The sequence below is a fragment of the Stegastes partitus genome, unplaced genomic scaffold (assembly GCF_000690725.1).
Source record: "Stegastes partitus isolate 25-593 unplaced genomic scaffold, Stegastes_partitus-1.0.2 Scaffold856, whole genome shotgun sequence".
Lineage (NCBI taxonomy): Eukaryota > Metazoa > Chordata > Actinopteri > Pomacentridae > Stegastes > Stegastes partitus.
The window spans coordinates 200432-213881 of NW_007578587.1; the positions used below are offsets into that span (position 1 = coordinate 200432).

General features: G+C 40.7%; 1 protein-coding gene across 1 annotated transcript in view; it reads right to left on the minus strand.

Annotated features, from left to right (window-relative positions):
- Positions 1 to 3236: 3236 nt before the first annotated feature.
- The window catches only part of tesmin (testis expressed metallothionein like protein), a 21365-nt gene continuing 11151 nt past the window's right edge, over positions 3237 to 13450 (minus strand). The window contains exons 8-12 of the mRNA XM_008293081.1: positions 13048 to 13101; positions 11909 to 12011; positions 5444 to 5566; positions 4618 to 4721; positions 3237 to 3420 (exon numbers count right to left, since the gene is read on the minus strand). Of these exons, the coding sequence (XP_008291303.1) occupies positions 3237 to 3420; positions 4618 to 4721; positions 5444 to 5566; positions 11909 to 12011; positions 13048 to 13101 (568 nt within the window). The remainder of the gene's footprint in view (positions 3421 to 4617; positions 4722 to 5443; positions 5567 to 11908; positions 12012 to 13047; positions 13102 to 13450) is intronic.

Here is a 13450-nt window from a genome sequence, read left to right on the forward strand (position 1 = left end):
CACACATGCACTTGTTTCCACTTACCATATCTGCTGCAGTGAGAGCAGGCAATCCCGTCGCCGCATATGTAAGTGGCTCCGAGCGATGTTCCAGGCTGCTTATATCCCCCATCAGGAGCAGCAGCTGCAGTAACAGCTTCGATCCTGCTCCCCGTGAGGCCTGGCATGACTCCTGTTTACTAGGAGCTACAAAACAGCACAAAAAACAGTCTGACGTCATGACCGTGATCTGCAGGAAGGTACATCAATAGTGTAGATGTGCTGCGTGAGTCTTGCAAGTGATGCGTCAGTGTGAGACACTGTCCCACTGACTAACAGACAGAGGTATTTCATATTAAGGCTGTTTTTACTTCCATTAGATGTTTCCTAGAATCAGGAAATGACCTTTTTCCTTAAAAGCTTTGGGTGAGCATCACCGATTGTCTGAGCCCGCAGCCTTCATCATTCAAGTCAAGTCTCCATGATTGACTTGACTTGAATGTAAATATTGTTGGTGGGAGCAGTAGCTGCAGATCAGACCTGGATTCCAGAGAGAGAGGATAAAGAGGATAAAAAAGTAAATAGCATCCAGTTGTGCATATGGATGGATGGAGGAAGCACCATGAAGTGCAGAAAGCCCAGTTTGTCCCCATAAAACAGCTGTCAGTATCAAAGATGATGATAATGCCTGTGACTTTTTGGTAGAGGAAGACATCACGCTTACTCAAATACAGCAAATCAAAACCAGACTCAACATTTGCCTTCTAAAATCAGAGCCTCCAAAATGTGATCTCTCCACACATGAACAACACCTGTTCTGACTTCCATTGGCATGGGATGTCTGTCTTGTTTTATTGTGCTGTTCTGTCTATTCAAATAAAAAGCACTTCAAATGACCCCCTGCTGCTGTTTGTGGTATTTCGTCCCTTCTATAGCACTGGTAATCTGGATCAGGTCATCGTTTAACAGTTTGTATCTGGATCAGGGTGAACCAACCCAACCTTTGAGAAACTGGCACAAAAGTAAGATGGATTAACTGATCCTGGATAGCAAGACATGGGATTTCCAAATCCAGATTAAACTGTTGGAACTGGGTCCAGTTTGAATAGTGTCAACCCACAGTAAAGGTAATGCAGAGATTTACAATGCATTTCTATGTAGGTGGGAGATTTACATTAAATTTTTAAAAATCAAAATCAACAGAGATTGAGATGCCCATACTTTCATAGGTCGTTTACACTTGGTTTTAATATGCAATCTGCATTACGATTACTTACCAGGAAAGGGAAATGTATGTTCAGCATGTGATCGGTGAGATCACATTTACAGAAGCAGAGAGGCCAATCACACTCATCATCACCAACAATCTGGACAAGTGCTGTCTCTGCACTGTGATTGGTTCGAAAACTTGATTGATATTTCTCAAAGAAGTGGTAACGGTTGATAAAGAAGTTTCTCTAAAGCTTTAATTAAGATTGGAAGGTTGGACAGTGGCCTATAGTTATCAAGTAGTGATGGATCTTAAGTATTTCTCTTTTGAAGGGGTTTAACCATTGTGGTCCTAAAAGTAGCAGGAAAGACATCCATCTGGTGAGAATAATTCATCATGGCAAGAAGATCTTAAAGAAAAAAAGCCACAAAGTAAATTTCAAAAGGGTGTGGGATCCAGAGGGCAGGATGCTGAATTGAACTGGGATGTAACTTTGTGGAGCATCTCAGCATCAATTTTGTTGTTTCCTCATGTACAAACAATGGTTTCACGGTGTTCAAATGTATCCTGATTTGAGCTGTTAGTCTTCATTTTACTTCTGAAGTGACTGCAAAATGTTCACACTTGTAGCTGGTAGACGCACTGCTTTGGTTAATAAAACAGGGTTAAACGATCATGGTTGTAAAGGTGGTATTGGATTGTTCCAATGGTTCCATTTTTTTTAAATATGGGCATATCAGTTTTGTTAAATGAGTGCTTCTTGTGTAACTGATTTACTGTAAATGCTGACTGTTACATCTGCTTTTCTACAGTTCTTCTTCATTTTTAATCTCTGCTTCATTTCTCTTTGAACATGCCTCACTAACCCGTGATTCTCACTTCATAGTACAAACCTCCTGAGTTTCTCTGACTTGACGGAGCTCCACCAGATCCACAGAAGACATCACACTGTTCTCACATGATAAGAAACTTGTTTCAGTGTGTGGAAAATGGTACAACTGCCTTTTCCATTGAAACAACACGCTGAGGACACAGAGGTTATTAGCTCTCAATTTCTTACCTAAAAACATTTATCTTAAATTTGTAATAATAATAAAAAACTTTATTTATAGAGCACTTTTCAAAACATATGCTACAAAGTGCTTTTTAGGTTTGCTCCCTCCACTGTCTCCCAAAATAGTTTGAAGTAAGAAATTCATAAAAATGTTCAGAAGCCTACGACATGACATGTGATATCTGATGTACCAGAAATGTTTCTGGACTACTTTCTAGTTTCTGGTCAAACCACAGTATTTGTCTCCAAAGAGTTTTATTGTAAATGCTTTACAGTCCTTTTAATGCCACTAATCCCACAAGAACAGTACAGGCGTCTGAGCCAAACTGTATCAATGGATTCAGCTTTCAGGACACACTTTTCTTATTCCAAGAAAAATACCCTGTCAGACGTCATGGATTGAAAAAGCTGATACAACAATTTTCTGAAAATGGCAAAAATGAGTGGTTTATGAGGAAAAAACAGGTCTGCACTAAACACCAGATGACCAATATATTACTTTTATTTTGGAACCTGAAATACATAAGTCATATCAAAGCTACTCTTATAAATAAATAGAAATGTGTTAAAAATTCAAAATGGAACAACACTGGACAAAACAACTGTAAGAAGAAGAAGAGGAAGAAAAAATAATGCAGATGAATAAATAAGAAAATAAGTGATGTCAGTGCCTCATACACAGTTATGCCTCTGAACCAGAACAGTGACATAGCTCTAAAGAAATCGTACACCAAATCTGTTATGGATGCAGTTTGTACAGACAATATATTAAAAACAATGGAACTCAAGTTTTATATTTGTGTGTCTGTATAGACAAGAATATTTTCAGAAAATAACTTAAGCTTTACATTGACCAGAAGAGCTTTTGAAATCAGCAATATAGAATCTAAAACAGGCCTTAAGTCCTGTGAATATAGTGACATTGATGTAGTAAATTCACCAAACTCACTGTAGTTCAACTGACAGCAAAGGTGTGTCCACAATAATAAAGTGTTAGAAGGTATTGTTCTTGAACATGGCCGTGACAATCTGTGAGAGACACTGTCCAAACTCTTCCAGGACCATGTGCTCAGCCTGGGTCGGGCTCTGGGCCTCTGTCGCAGCCTCCTCAGCCTGAGCCAGTAGATTGTTACACACAGCCTCCACAACAGCAGGGGTTATCACTGACGCAGGCCCTCTGACCACACAAACACAGACACACAGCAACAGAACAGGTAAGGTGTTATCCTCACACAAACCTCTCTTGGGAAGTTTGCTAAAGTTAGAATCACAAAACTCCTCAGACTTTGTCATTTTAACACAATGAATGCTGCTTGCACACAGCCCTGTTGCTGTTGGAGATCAAAAGGGTGTACTTTGAAGCAAGTTTGACGTAACCAGGTGTGCTGGTTCAAAACCTAAAAACCCCAATCAGAGTAAGCAGGTATCAATCAGAGATAATGGTATCACGATCGTGGTAATAAACTCTCTTTCTTAACCCACTGGGCGCATTCACATAAAAGTTCACGTGACCCTTCGTCTGCACAGAATGGACCGATTGCATGCCGTCTGCTTCAGTCAAAAACAAGCAGGATGTTATTATATAGAGCTATGAAGAACATAACAATGTATTATGGTAAGAAGCAGTGTTACTCAAAATGACACAAGAGAGGGATGCTGGTAGAAAACTGCTAATTGTGCACGCTCAATGAAGCTGCTTATTACTGATGCGACTGCTTCACAACTCTTTAACTTTACATTTCATTCATTTAAACATGATATTGAAGAAGTGCATTTAGGTCCAACCTTGTCCAGTCATGAAGTATCGGTGGGAAATCACTTTGGTTTGGGCCAAAACAAACTGAAATAATGTTACTGATTGAATATTTTTTGGAATAAATACCAATAGAATAATCTGTCTGTGTTCTTTTGCTCTTGCTGCAGTACCAGCAGTATACATGTAAAGCAGACTGGGCAGTAAATCAGTACCAAGCACAGAAACATATTCATGTGTTGCCACTGTGATCTAGTAGGTTAAAGAGAATCACCTTGATGACACTGAAAATTCAAGGCTCAACATACATCGCTAACCCATTCATCTTGCTCCATAGTACACCCCCCAGGAACTGTTAACATAACAGATTTTTCAATTGTAGCGTGAAGGAACTTAAAACATGTAATAACGTAACAAATTCTCTTAAATCTGCTCTGCACGCTACTGGTCATGAAAACAGATCTTTTCACATGACTCTTGCACAAGGTCCATTGTTTCTACCTCACACATGGCAGTAACTTTATCTGTGGAAAAATGTTTTACACAGTGTTGGAGCTGTGAAGCTGTATTGCTGAAGCAGCTGTAATGTACCATGTACTGTGTCAAACTGAACTGACTTACGTGTCCATCATATTGACAGTCTTTCCTTTGTTTTTCATTTGTGAGCCTTCGTCATAGTTCTTGCAGCCAAGACATTTACAGCTGGAGCTACACATGATGTTGGCCTGCACACAAACACAAGAGAATAACATTTTGCAAAAATTATCTAAAAGGGTCTTTTTTTTTTTCCCAACAGTTACAAATGATTTGTGGTCTAAGCTATTTAGGTGTACATTTCAAAAGTAATGCATCTTTTTGTATCAGCAGTATCATACCTTAGTTACATTACCAGAAGTTATGAAGCTCACAAAAATATAAGAACTACAATTAAGTTGTTTAAATCTGACTATATATTAAAATAAAATAAAATGAATTTTAAATTGTATCGAAATTCTTTGATGGGCAAAAAAGCAATAAAAACCAAAGCAAGTCCTGAAGGCTGACAAATCTGTCAGTCCAGGCAAAACAGAAGGTGAAGCTATTCAGGTTTTTGCTCATGAGTAATGAATTCAATTTGCACTTGTAAGATCAGTTGCTTTTTAAACTAATTCCAATACAGTTTAGGCTTCAGGAGGTTTTGGACAGGGTCTGTAAAGCCCTCACATTACCAAATAATCTATGCCAACATCAGATCAAACCAAGACCACAGACCAGAGTTCTCCTCCGATTATCAGAGAGGTTAAACTGGGTAAGTCTGCCCAAAACTCTTGTAGAGTGAGCCAAGCCTAAGGTACTTCCACACTGGTTTAGCAGTCTGCCTTGCATGTCCCACTTGGTGTCGTTATGATTTCAATAACATATGTAATATGTACATTGTTTGTGTGTGTGTGTGTGTGTGTGCGCAAACCTCAAAGCACTCGCAGTAGTTCTTCAGGCAGCCAGAGCGTTTACAGTTGCAGCCCTTAACCTTTCTTGATGTCCTACCAGCAAAGTTGGTCCTGAAGACATCTGGATTGCAACTTAAATAGGACTACAAAAGGACAATAACAGTAATGATTAGAATCAGAAGAACTGTTAACATTCCCCCCAAAACAATACACATGTATATTTAAACCTATTTTGATCACCATCGTGATAAATGCCAAGTAACATAAGAGCACGGTCCTGAAATGTCAAAGCACAGGATACAAGCACTCAATGAGAAGACAAGCTCTATTGTATACCATAACAAAGATGGTGGCAGACATTACCTTTCTTTTCTTTCTGCTTCTGAAATGTTCTCAGTGGACACTGATAGACATGTCATAGCATTTTGCATAAGATAAGGATTAAATACTTTAAATGACACAAGAGAGGGTGATAAAGAGGTATTTACCTCTGAGCAGGAGTTCAGCTTTATGTTGTAAAAATGTCAATATTTGTCGTGTTGCTCTACGTAAAAATATTTCTACTTTTTGTAGTATAAAATGTGGCTCAAAAAAGCACATTTCAACAGTCCAAATACTCAGATATCAAAGGTAGTTTTTTTTTGCTAAAAGCAATAGTAATTGCAAAAATACAGATGCGCACAGAAAAAAATTTAAAATGACAACTGACTAAAGACACAAGTTTGTGAACGAGTAGCGAATCATTCACATAACAAAGAAAAAACCCTTGATGACCTAACAGCACATCAGGAGCACTCTCCAGGTTATAGGTAAACATGTCTCCTTGTCAAAGATTAACAGAGGACAACAAGAGCAGGACTCAGCACAAGATGCAAACCCTGGATAGGTCACCAATCCATCTCAGGGCCACACAGAAAGACAGACAACCAAGCACACATTCACACCTACAGACAATTTAGAATCACCAATTAACCTCAGTATGTCTTTGGACTGTGGGAGAATGCCGAGCGCCCGGTGACCAGGTGTCACGGATCAGTTCTGAGACTAAAGCACAGAGCAACAGAGACACGAAAGACAAGCTAACATAAACAACAAGGAAATTAATTTACAAATATATATATATATAATATATAATATTTACAACAGAAAATCTCAGGCAAGAATAGCAGAACTGAATTGAAGGTCAACCTTAGGAAAATAACTCCCTTGGGAGACACCCAAGAGAAGGGCTCTCTCTCATGGGCTAAATCTGGGACACATGGAAAGTCAGGTGAATCCTCATGGTGGCGGGTAGCTTGAGGCAGACCGCACTGAGGTTAATCTCTCACTCAATCTCAAATGGTCTGATGAACAATGGAGTGAGTTTTTTTAGATTCCACCCTCAGTAGCTGGAGAAGATTGGAGATGGGTTGATTTGGGGTCTCATTACAGGCACAGATAGGAACAGGCTGCAATAAACTCCAGAGTGTTGGGCTCCATAGTCGTCTACCAAACTTTTTGCTGTAACACCTCAAGGGTTAATGCAGTCCCGGGGTGCTAAGTCAGACATGATGAATAGGCCCACTGCAGAACCTGGGAGCAGACAAGATCAGGCACAAACAAGGTGTTAGGAGGGCCGTTACCTGGGCAAGGTTGTTGAGCTTGAGCACGCCAAACTTGGGACGCCACCTCCTAGGTGAGGAAAGCGACCATGCAGATCTTGGGCAGGATCTGTATCAGATCGCTAAAGCATTCTTCAGCAGAGAACATAAGAGACAGGACATCAGGCGTAGTGTTCCTTGAACCGGGTCAATAGGTCACTGTGAAGTTGAACCTCTCAAAGAACAGGGTTCAGTGAGCATGGCAAGAGTTCAGCCTCTTGGCGGATCGAACATATTCGAGGTTCTTGTGGTCAGACAAGACAATATAAGGTTGCTCAGCCCCTTTCAACTAGTGGCGCCATTCCTCCAGGACCAACTTGACTACCAACAGTTTATGGTTATCAATGTCATAGTTTCTTTCAACTGGAAAGAGGCGACAAGAGAAGGCAGGTGGATGCAGTTTACTGTCTGTTGGTGAACACTGACAGCGAATTGCCCCCACCCCCGTGTCAGAGGCATCTACCTCCACGATGAACTGTAAACTATGATTGGGTTGCACCCAGATGAAAGGAGGAGATGAACTAGTGCTTGAGATCCTGGAAAGCCTGGGAAACTTCGGGAGTCCAGAGGAAGGTTCTGGAGGTGGAGGTCAGGGCGGTTAGTGGGGCGGCGACCTTGCTGTAGTTGAAGCAACAGTAAAAGTTGGCGAAGACAAGAAACTGTTGAAATTGCTTGCAATGTCCCTGTTGGGGTCAGCTCTTTACAGTGGCGAGTTTCAGTGTGTCCATCTGTATTTTTCCTGGAGAAATGATGTCGCCAGGAAGGACACAGTGGTGGCGTGAAACTTGCAATTCTCGGTTTTCACAAACAGTAGGTTCTTTAAGAGCCGTTCCAGGACTTGACGGACATGTTGAGTACGTTCCTCTGGGTCCTTAGAGTAGATGAGGACGTCGTCAAGCGAAGACAAACCAGTTTATCATATCTAGGAGGACATCAATGATCAGGTTTTGGAATGCTGCAGGTGCATAGGTGAGTCCAAATGTCATGATTAAGTATTCAATGTGTCCTAAGAGGGTGTTGAACGCCGTCTTCCATTCGTCCCCCTCTCGGATACAGATGAGGTGGTAGGTATTTCTGAGGTCCAATTTTGTGAATACTGTTGTGCCATGTAGTAGGGTGAAAGCAGAGTTGATCAGAAGGAAGTGGTAGATGTTCTTGATTGTGAGGTCATTCAGGCTAGTATATACAAAAAATATAAGGGCAAAGGAACCCATTCTTCTTCAAAAAAGAAGCCTGCACCTACTGGAGAGGACAATGGTCGCATGACCCAGTGGCTAAGGAATCCCGGATATACATCTCCATGGCTGTCTGTTCTGGTGTAGAAAGGTTAACCGGCTACTAGGTAGGGTGGCACCAGGGAGCAGGTCTATGGTGCAGTCATATGGGCGGTGTGGAGGCAGGGTGAGGATGTCCTCTATGCTGAAGACCGGGGCTAGGTCGTTACTCCTGGGGAACTTGAGCCAAGTTAATGGGTTTGGCAGGTGTCGGGTCAGAGGGTAAAGCCAGGGTGGAGCAGAGCGGAGACAGTTTGCGTGGCAATGGAGACTCCAGGATCTCACCTTCTTTATCCAATCGATTTGTGGGTTGTGTTTCTGAAGACACGATTACCCCAAGACAATGGAGGACAGGAATGATCAATAAGGTGGAATGTGATGGTCTCTTGGTGATTGCCAGACAGAATTCCAGCCGCTCTTGGTTGCTCTTGCTAGATGGTCGAAGACCTTCTTCATCTCAGTGATGAATGTTCGGTAGGAGTTGCATATCCCTGGTTCACTCTCCCACACAGCAGCTCCCCACTCTCTCATTGGGCCAGTCAACGAAGTGAGCAAATAGGCTATTTAAGCTCTATCAGAAGCACAGGAGACACACTGCAAGTCAAACATGAGTGAGATCTCAGTTAAGGAAGCCTGACAAGACCCTAGGTCTGCGGCGGAACATTCAACAGGCATGAATGGTTTACAAATAGGCAGAGGAACAACTGGGCTAACACTAGCTGAGGATGAGCTTGGTAGAAATAGAGCTGGAGCTCAGGTGGAGCGAGTCGACTGCGTGATTTGCATGGTTAGCTTAGTGACTTTGCCAATGAGTTGGGAAACCTGATTTAGCAGAGCTTTCCACAAGACTGCGTAACAACTCATCGTGTTGATCTAACACAGCTCCCTGACTTGCAATAGCCAATAATTGTACCATAACTATGGGCCGTTTGGTCAGCACTGGTCTTGTTGTCAGCTGAGTTCATTATTGTGACACCAGGACCTTCTAGCCCTGAGGCAACACCGCACACTGTGCCATCCTATATCCATCCATTATCTATACATCCATCTATCATCTATACTTAATTCTCACTAGGGTCACTGGGGGGCTGGAGCCTATCCCAGCCGACTTAGGGTGAAGGCATTGGACACCCGGGACAGGTTACCAGTCTACTGCAGGTCTACACAGAGAGACAAACAAGGACACTCACACTCACACCTCCAGACAGTTTAGAATCACCAATTATCTCAGCATGTTTTTGGACTGTGGGAGGAAGCTGGAGAACCCAGTGAGAACCCACGCAGGAACAGGGACAGCATGCAAACTCCACACAGAAAGATCACAGATCGGGACGCAAACCGGGAATCTTCTAGCTTTGAGGAGATATATACATACAGTCATGGAAAAAATTATTAGACTACCTTTGTTTTCTTCAACTTCTTGTTCATTTTAATGCTTGGTACAACTAAAGGTAACCTGAAGAATACAATGAACGTGTCAAAAAGTGCAGCTGATTACATAATACTTTATGTCCTATTTGACATGCTGAAGCTTAATTGTATTCCCTGTGTATATAAGAGGCCATTTCATGTCATAAGCAGCACTGCACATGCAAAGGCAGAGAGTTTCCTGCTTACATTCAAGCTGTAGCACAACTGAGAAGTTGTCAGCTCTCACATAATGCCACCACTGAAAATTGGTGTGAGGGAGAGACAGGTAGCCAAAAGACTGAAGATCTCCAAGACAGTTGTTCATTACACCAAGAAAAAACAAGCCGAACATGGTACTACCAAATTGCTAGCTGGTCGCGGCACGAAACGTCTTTCCACCCCAAGAGATGACCGTGTACTCATCTGTCTAAATCATCGTCAGACCTCCAGTGACCTTAAAAATGAGTGGGTACTGTCGAGAAATGTGACCTGTTCGGCAAGGACAGTTAGAAACTAGTCTGAAGTCACACAGGGCACAGAAGAAGCCTTTCATCAACCAAAGGCAGAGGAAAGCCCGGTTACTCTTTGCTAAGGATCACAAGGATTGGACTGTTGATGATTGGGCTAAGGTTCTCTTCAGTGATGAATCCAATTTTTAGTTGATGCTCACTCTAGTCAACTTACTGGTTAGGAGGAAGCCTGGAGAAGCCTACAGACCAGATTGTCTTGCCCCTACAGTAAAACATGGGGGTGGATCAGTGACAATCTGGGGTTGTTTTCGTATGGGTGGTACAGGGCAAATGCAACTGTGTGAACGGCAAATGAACCAGGTCATCTACAGGGCTACTCATGAAAACAGTCTTCTTCTATCAGGTGGAAAACTCTTTCCTGCATTGAATAACTGGATTTTCCAACAAGACAATGGCCCTTGCTACACAGCAAGTTAAAGCCTGGATGGAGAACCAGAACATTGGAACCATGCCTTGGCCTGCTCAATCACCAGATATAAATCCAATTGAAAACCTGTGGAAAATCATCAAATGCAAAATGGAGAATCACAAGCCCAAAAACAAAGCAAAGTGTTGTTTGAACTTGTGCGACATGAATGGGCTGCTGTGACAGCAGAACAATGTCAGAAGCTGGTGGAGAACATGTCAAGACGCATGGCCGCAGTCATCAAAAACAATGTTTATGCAATCAAGTACTAACTCCTGTGTGTATCATGTGACTAAAACAGACAGAAAAGAAACCATGGAATGTCTAAAAGCACTGTTTTTGGCAGTACAATGCCATAGCTACTGATGTAAGAACTGAAGTGATTTTGGTAATTATCAAGAAAACCATGGAAAATGGCTAGATATCAGCTCTTAAATTAAACTCTTATGAGCTATTTTTGTTGTTATCATTTAATTTGTCCAAACAAATATACCTTTGGTTGTACCAGGTATTAAAATGAACAAGAAATTGAAGAAAACAAAGGTGGTCTAAGTGGTCTTGCAGAGCAAGAGAGAACATATTTCCCCATGAATGTTTTCCAGTAACAGTGTTGCTGAATCACATCCGATAATGGCATGACACCGGTCACCCAGGCTGCAATACCAATTAGACGTGATTGATTGTGACAAAGCTACTCTCTATGTCTCAGCCACCAACAGTCAATAGTGTTTCAGCTGTTACTAACGGATTAGCAGTCAGCTCACACAGCAGTCACCGTCCTGTACCATCCCGTGGCTGGATGGTGATTACATATATCACAAATGTTTGTCACTGTCAGTACTCTACTTACACTCTCTAAGCCGATACTCTTTTAGTCTATTTATCTTAACATCTGATGCCTGCCATGTAACTGACAAATTAATATCAACCAGTGCTTTTTAATTCCGCTACATTTATCTGACAGCTTCAGGTTCTTTATAGAAACATTAGTTTATTACAAACATGCAGTACATAACACAAGTGAGTACACCCCTGGGAAATATCATCTTTATATCAAATGATTCGCAACTGTATCACTTTTCAACATTTGCATCATTTCTAAGATGACAAAGATTTTTTTTTTCTCTTGTAAACAAAAACAAATACTTTACAAAGTAAGCTGACACACACATAATCATTTTACAAAGTTTACACCTTGAACTTGTTTATTAAAAGTAATGCAAACCTTAACTGCTTCCTGACGCTTTGTTACATGCTCTGCATTGTTGTGGCAGTTAGAGCAGTAACAGTTGCTGCACATCACTCCGCTGGCAAAACACTCACAGTAGCTAAAAAACCCAAGCACACACAAAAACTATACATATCAAAGGACACCAAATAACTTTAAAATGTAATGTGTGTGCATGTGTGTGGGTCTTGCTTGTCTTGTGGGTTTATATAAAATAACAGAATGTATGTGAGAAAGCTAGAAGGAGGGAAAAAATTATAGTTACAAATGGCAAAATTTGTCTTGTCACAATTTAGCAAAGTAGCACAGTATTTACGAAAACAAAGTATGCAAACAAGTCAGGCTACAGTTAATCAGGTATGCCTGAAGTGTGATTTGATATCAGGGTGTTATGATGAGTGCAGTGCAATTGAAGGTTCACAGAACTAATAGTTGTTTAAAATACTGGCTTTTAAATTCAAGTTTAAGCACAGTAGAGCTATTTCATAAGACAGACGAACTTAATAAAGACTTTGATCTTGTTATTTTCTAAACTAAAAACTACTACCAACAAGTCACCTCCATAGATCACATTAGACTGTTGTTATCTTAGCTAGCTAATAGCTAATTATTGTTCATAACAAAAACTTTATTCTGCAAAAATTGTGATGATCCTTTCATACTACATACTCCTACATCAGGGATATTTTGGTTTTACTCCTTTACATTGACAGGAAGTAAAGATGTGTCCTTTAAAAACTAGACTGAACCTGGTTAAACGTGACTTCTGCGGATCTGCATTTGATTGTTCATCCCCAGTGACTCGCATATGTATGTTCGTAAATTGAATTTGAATTGCGATTATTCAAGTAAACAACCCAAATTGAAATTATGTGATTCAAATTCATTTTTATTACAATTATTAATGTCGAGCAATTAAAATTTAAAGAACACTAATTGAAAGCCCTGAGCCTCAAGATGCTCCCAACAGTAGGAAACTGAGTGTGAGCTTATGTGTGTAAAGAGGTGAATGAGAAACATTGTTAAGTACTTAGTAAAATGTAGCTAATGTTAAAAGGTGCTATATACATGTGGACCATTTGCCACATTACCACCTACAAATTCTGTTCTGAGTAGTAGTATGATGATGTACTTACAGTTTGACGCACTGGGATCTGGTGCAGTGGCACGGCCTTCTGATTCCAATGATTCTAAAAGTGTAAAAGGTGGAAATATACTTAACAGTGTCTCAAATTTAATATAAACAACGCTCAAATATCCCCTTAAAAATATAATGAAGGCTTCAGGGTAGAAAGAAGGTACACACACAGGCTACTGGTGAATGAAGCCCTGATTTGCCTGTTCCATTACACAACTGACTGTTGAAGTGTTTAAGGAAGCAAATAAATATGGTTTGATTTTTTTCAGCTAAGATATCAAAGCAACAAATACAGACAAAAACATTTGACAAATACAGGTAATTTGCGAATGACTGGGATTTTAATAAAATCACTCAAAAAACTGGAACCAAACCATAGCAATAAAAAATATACTACAAGA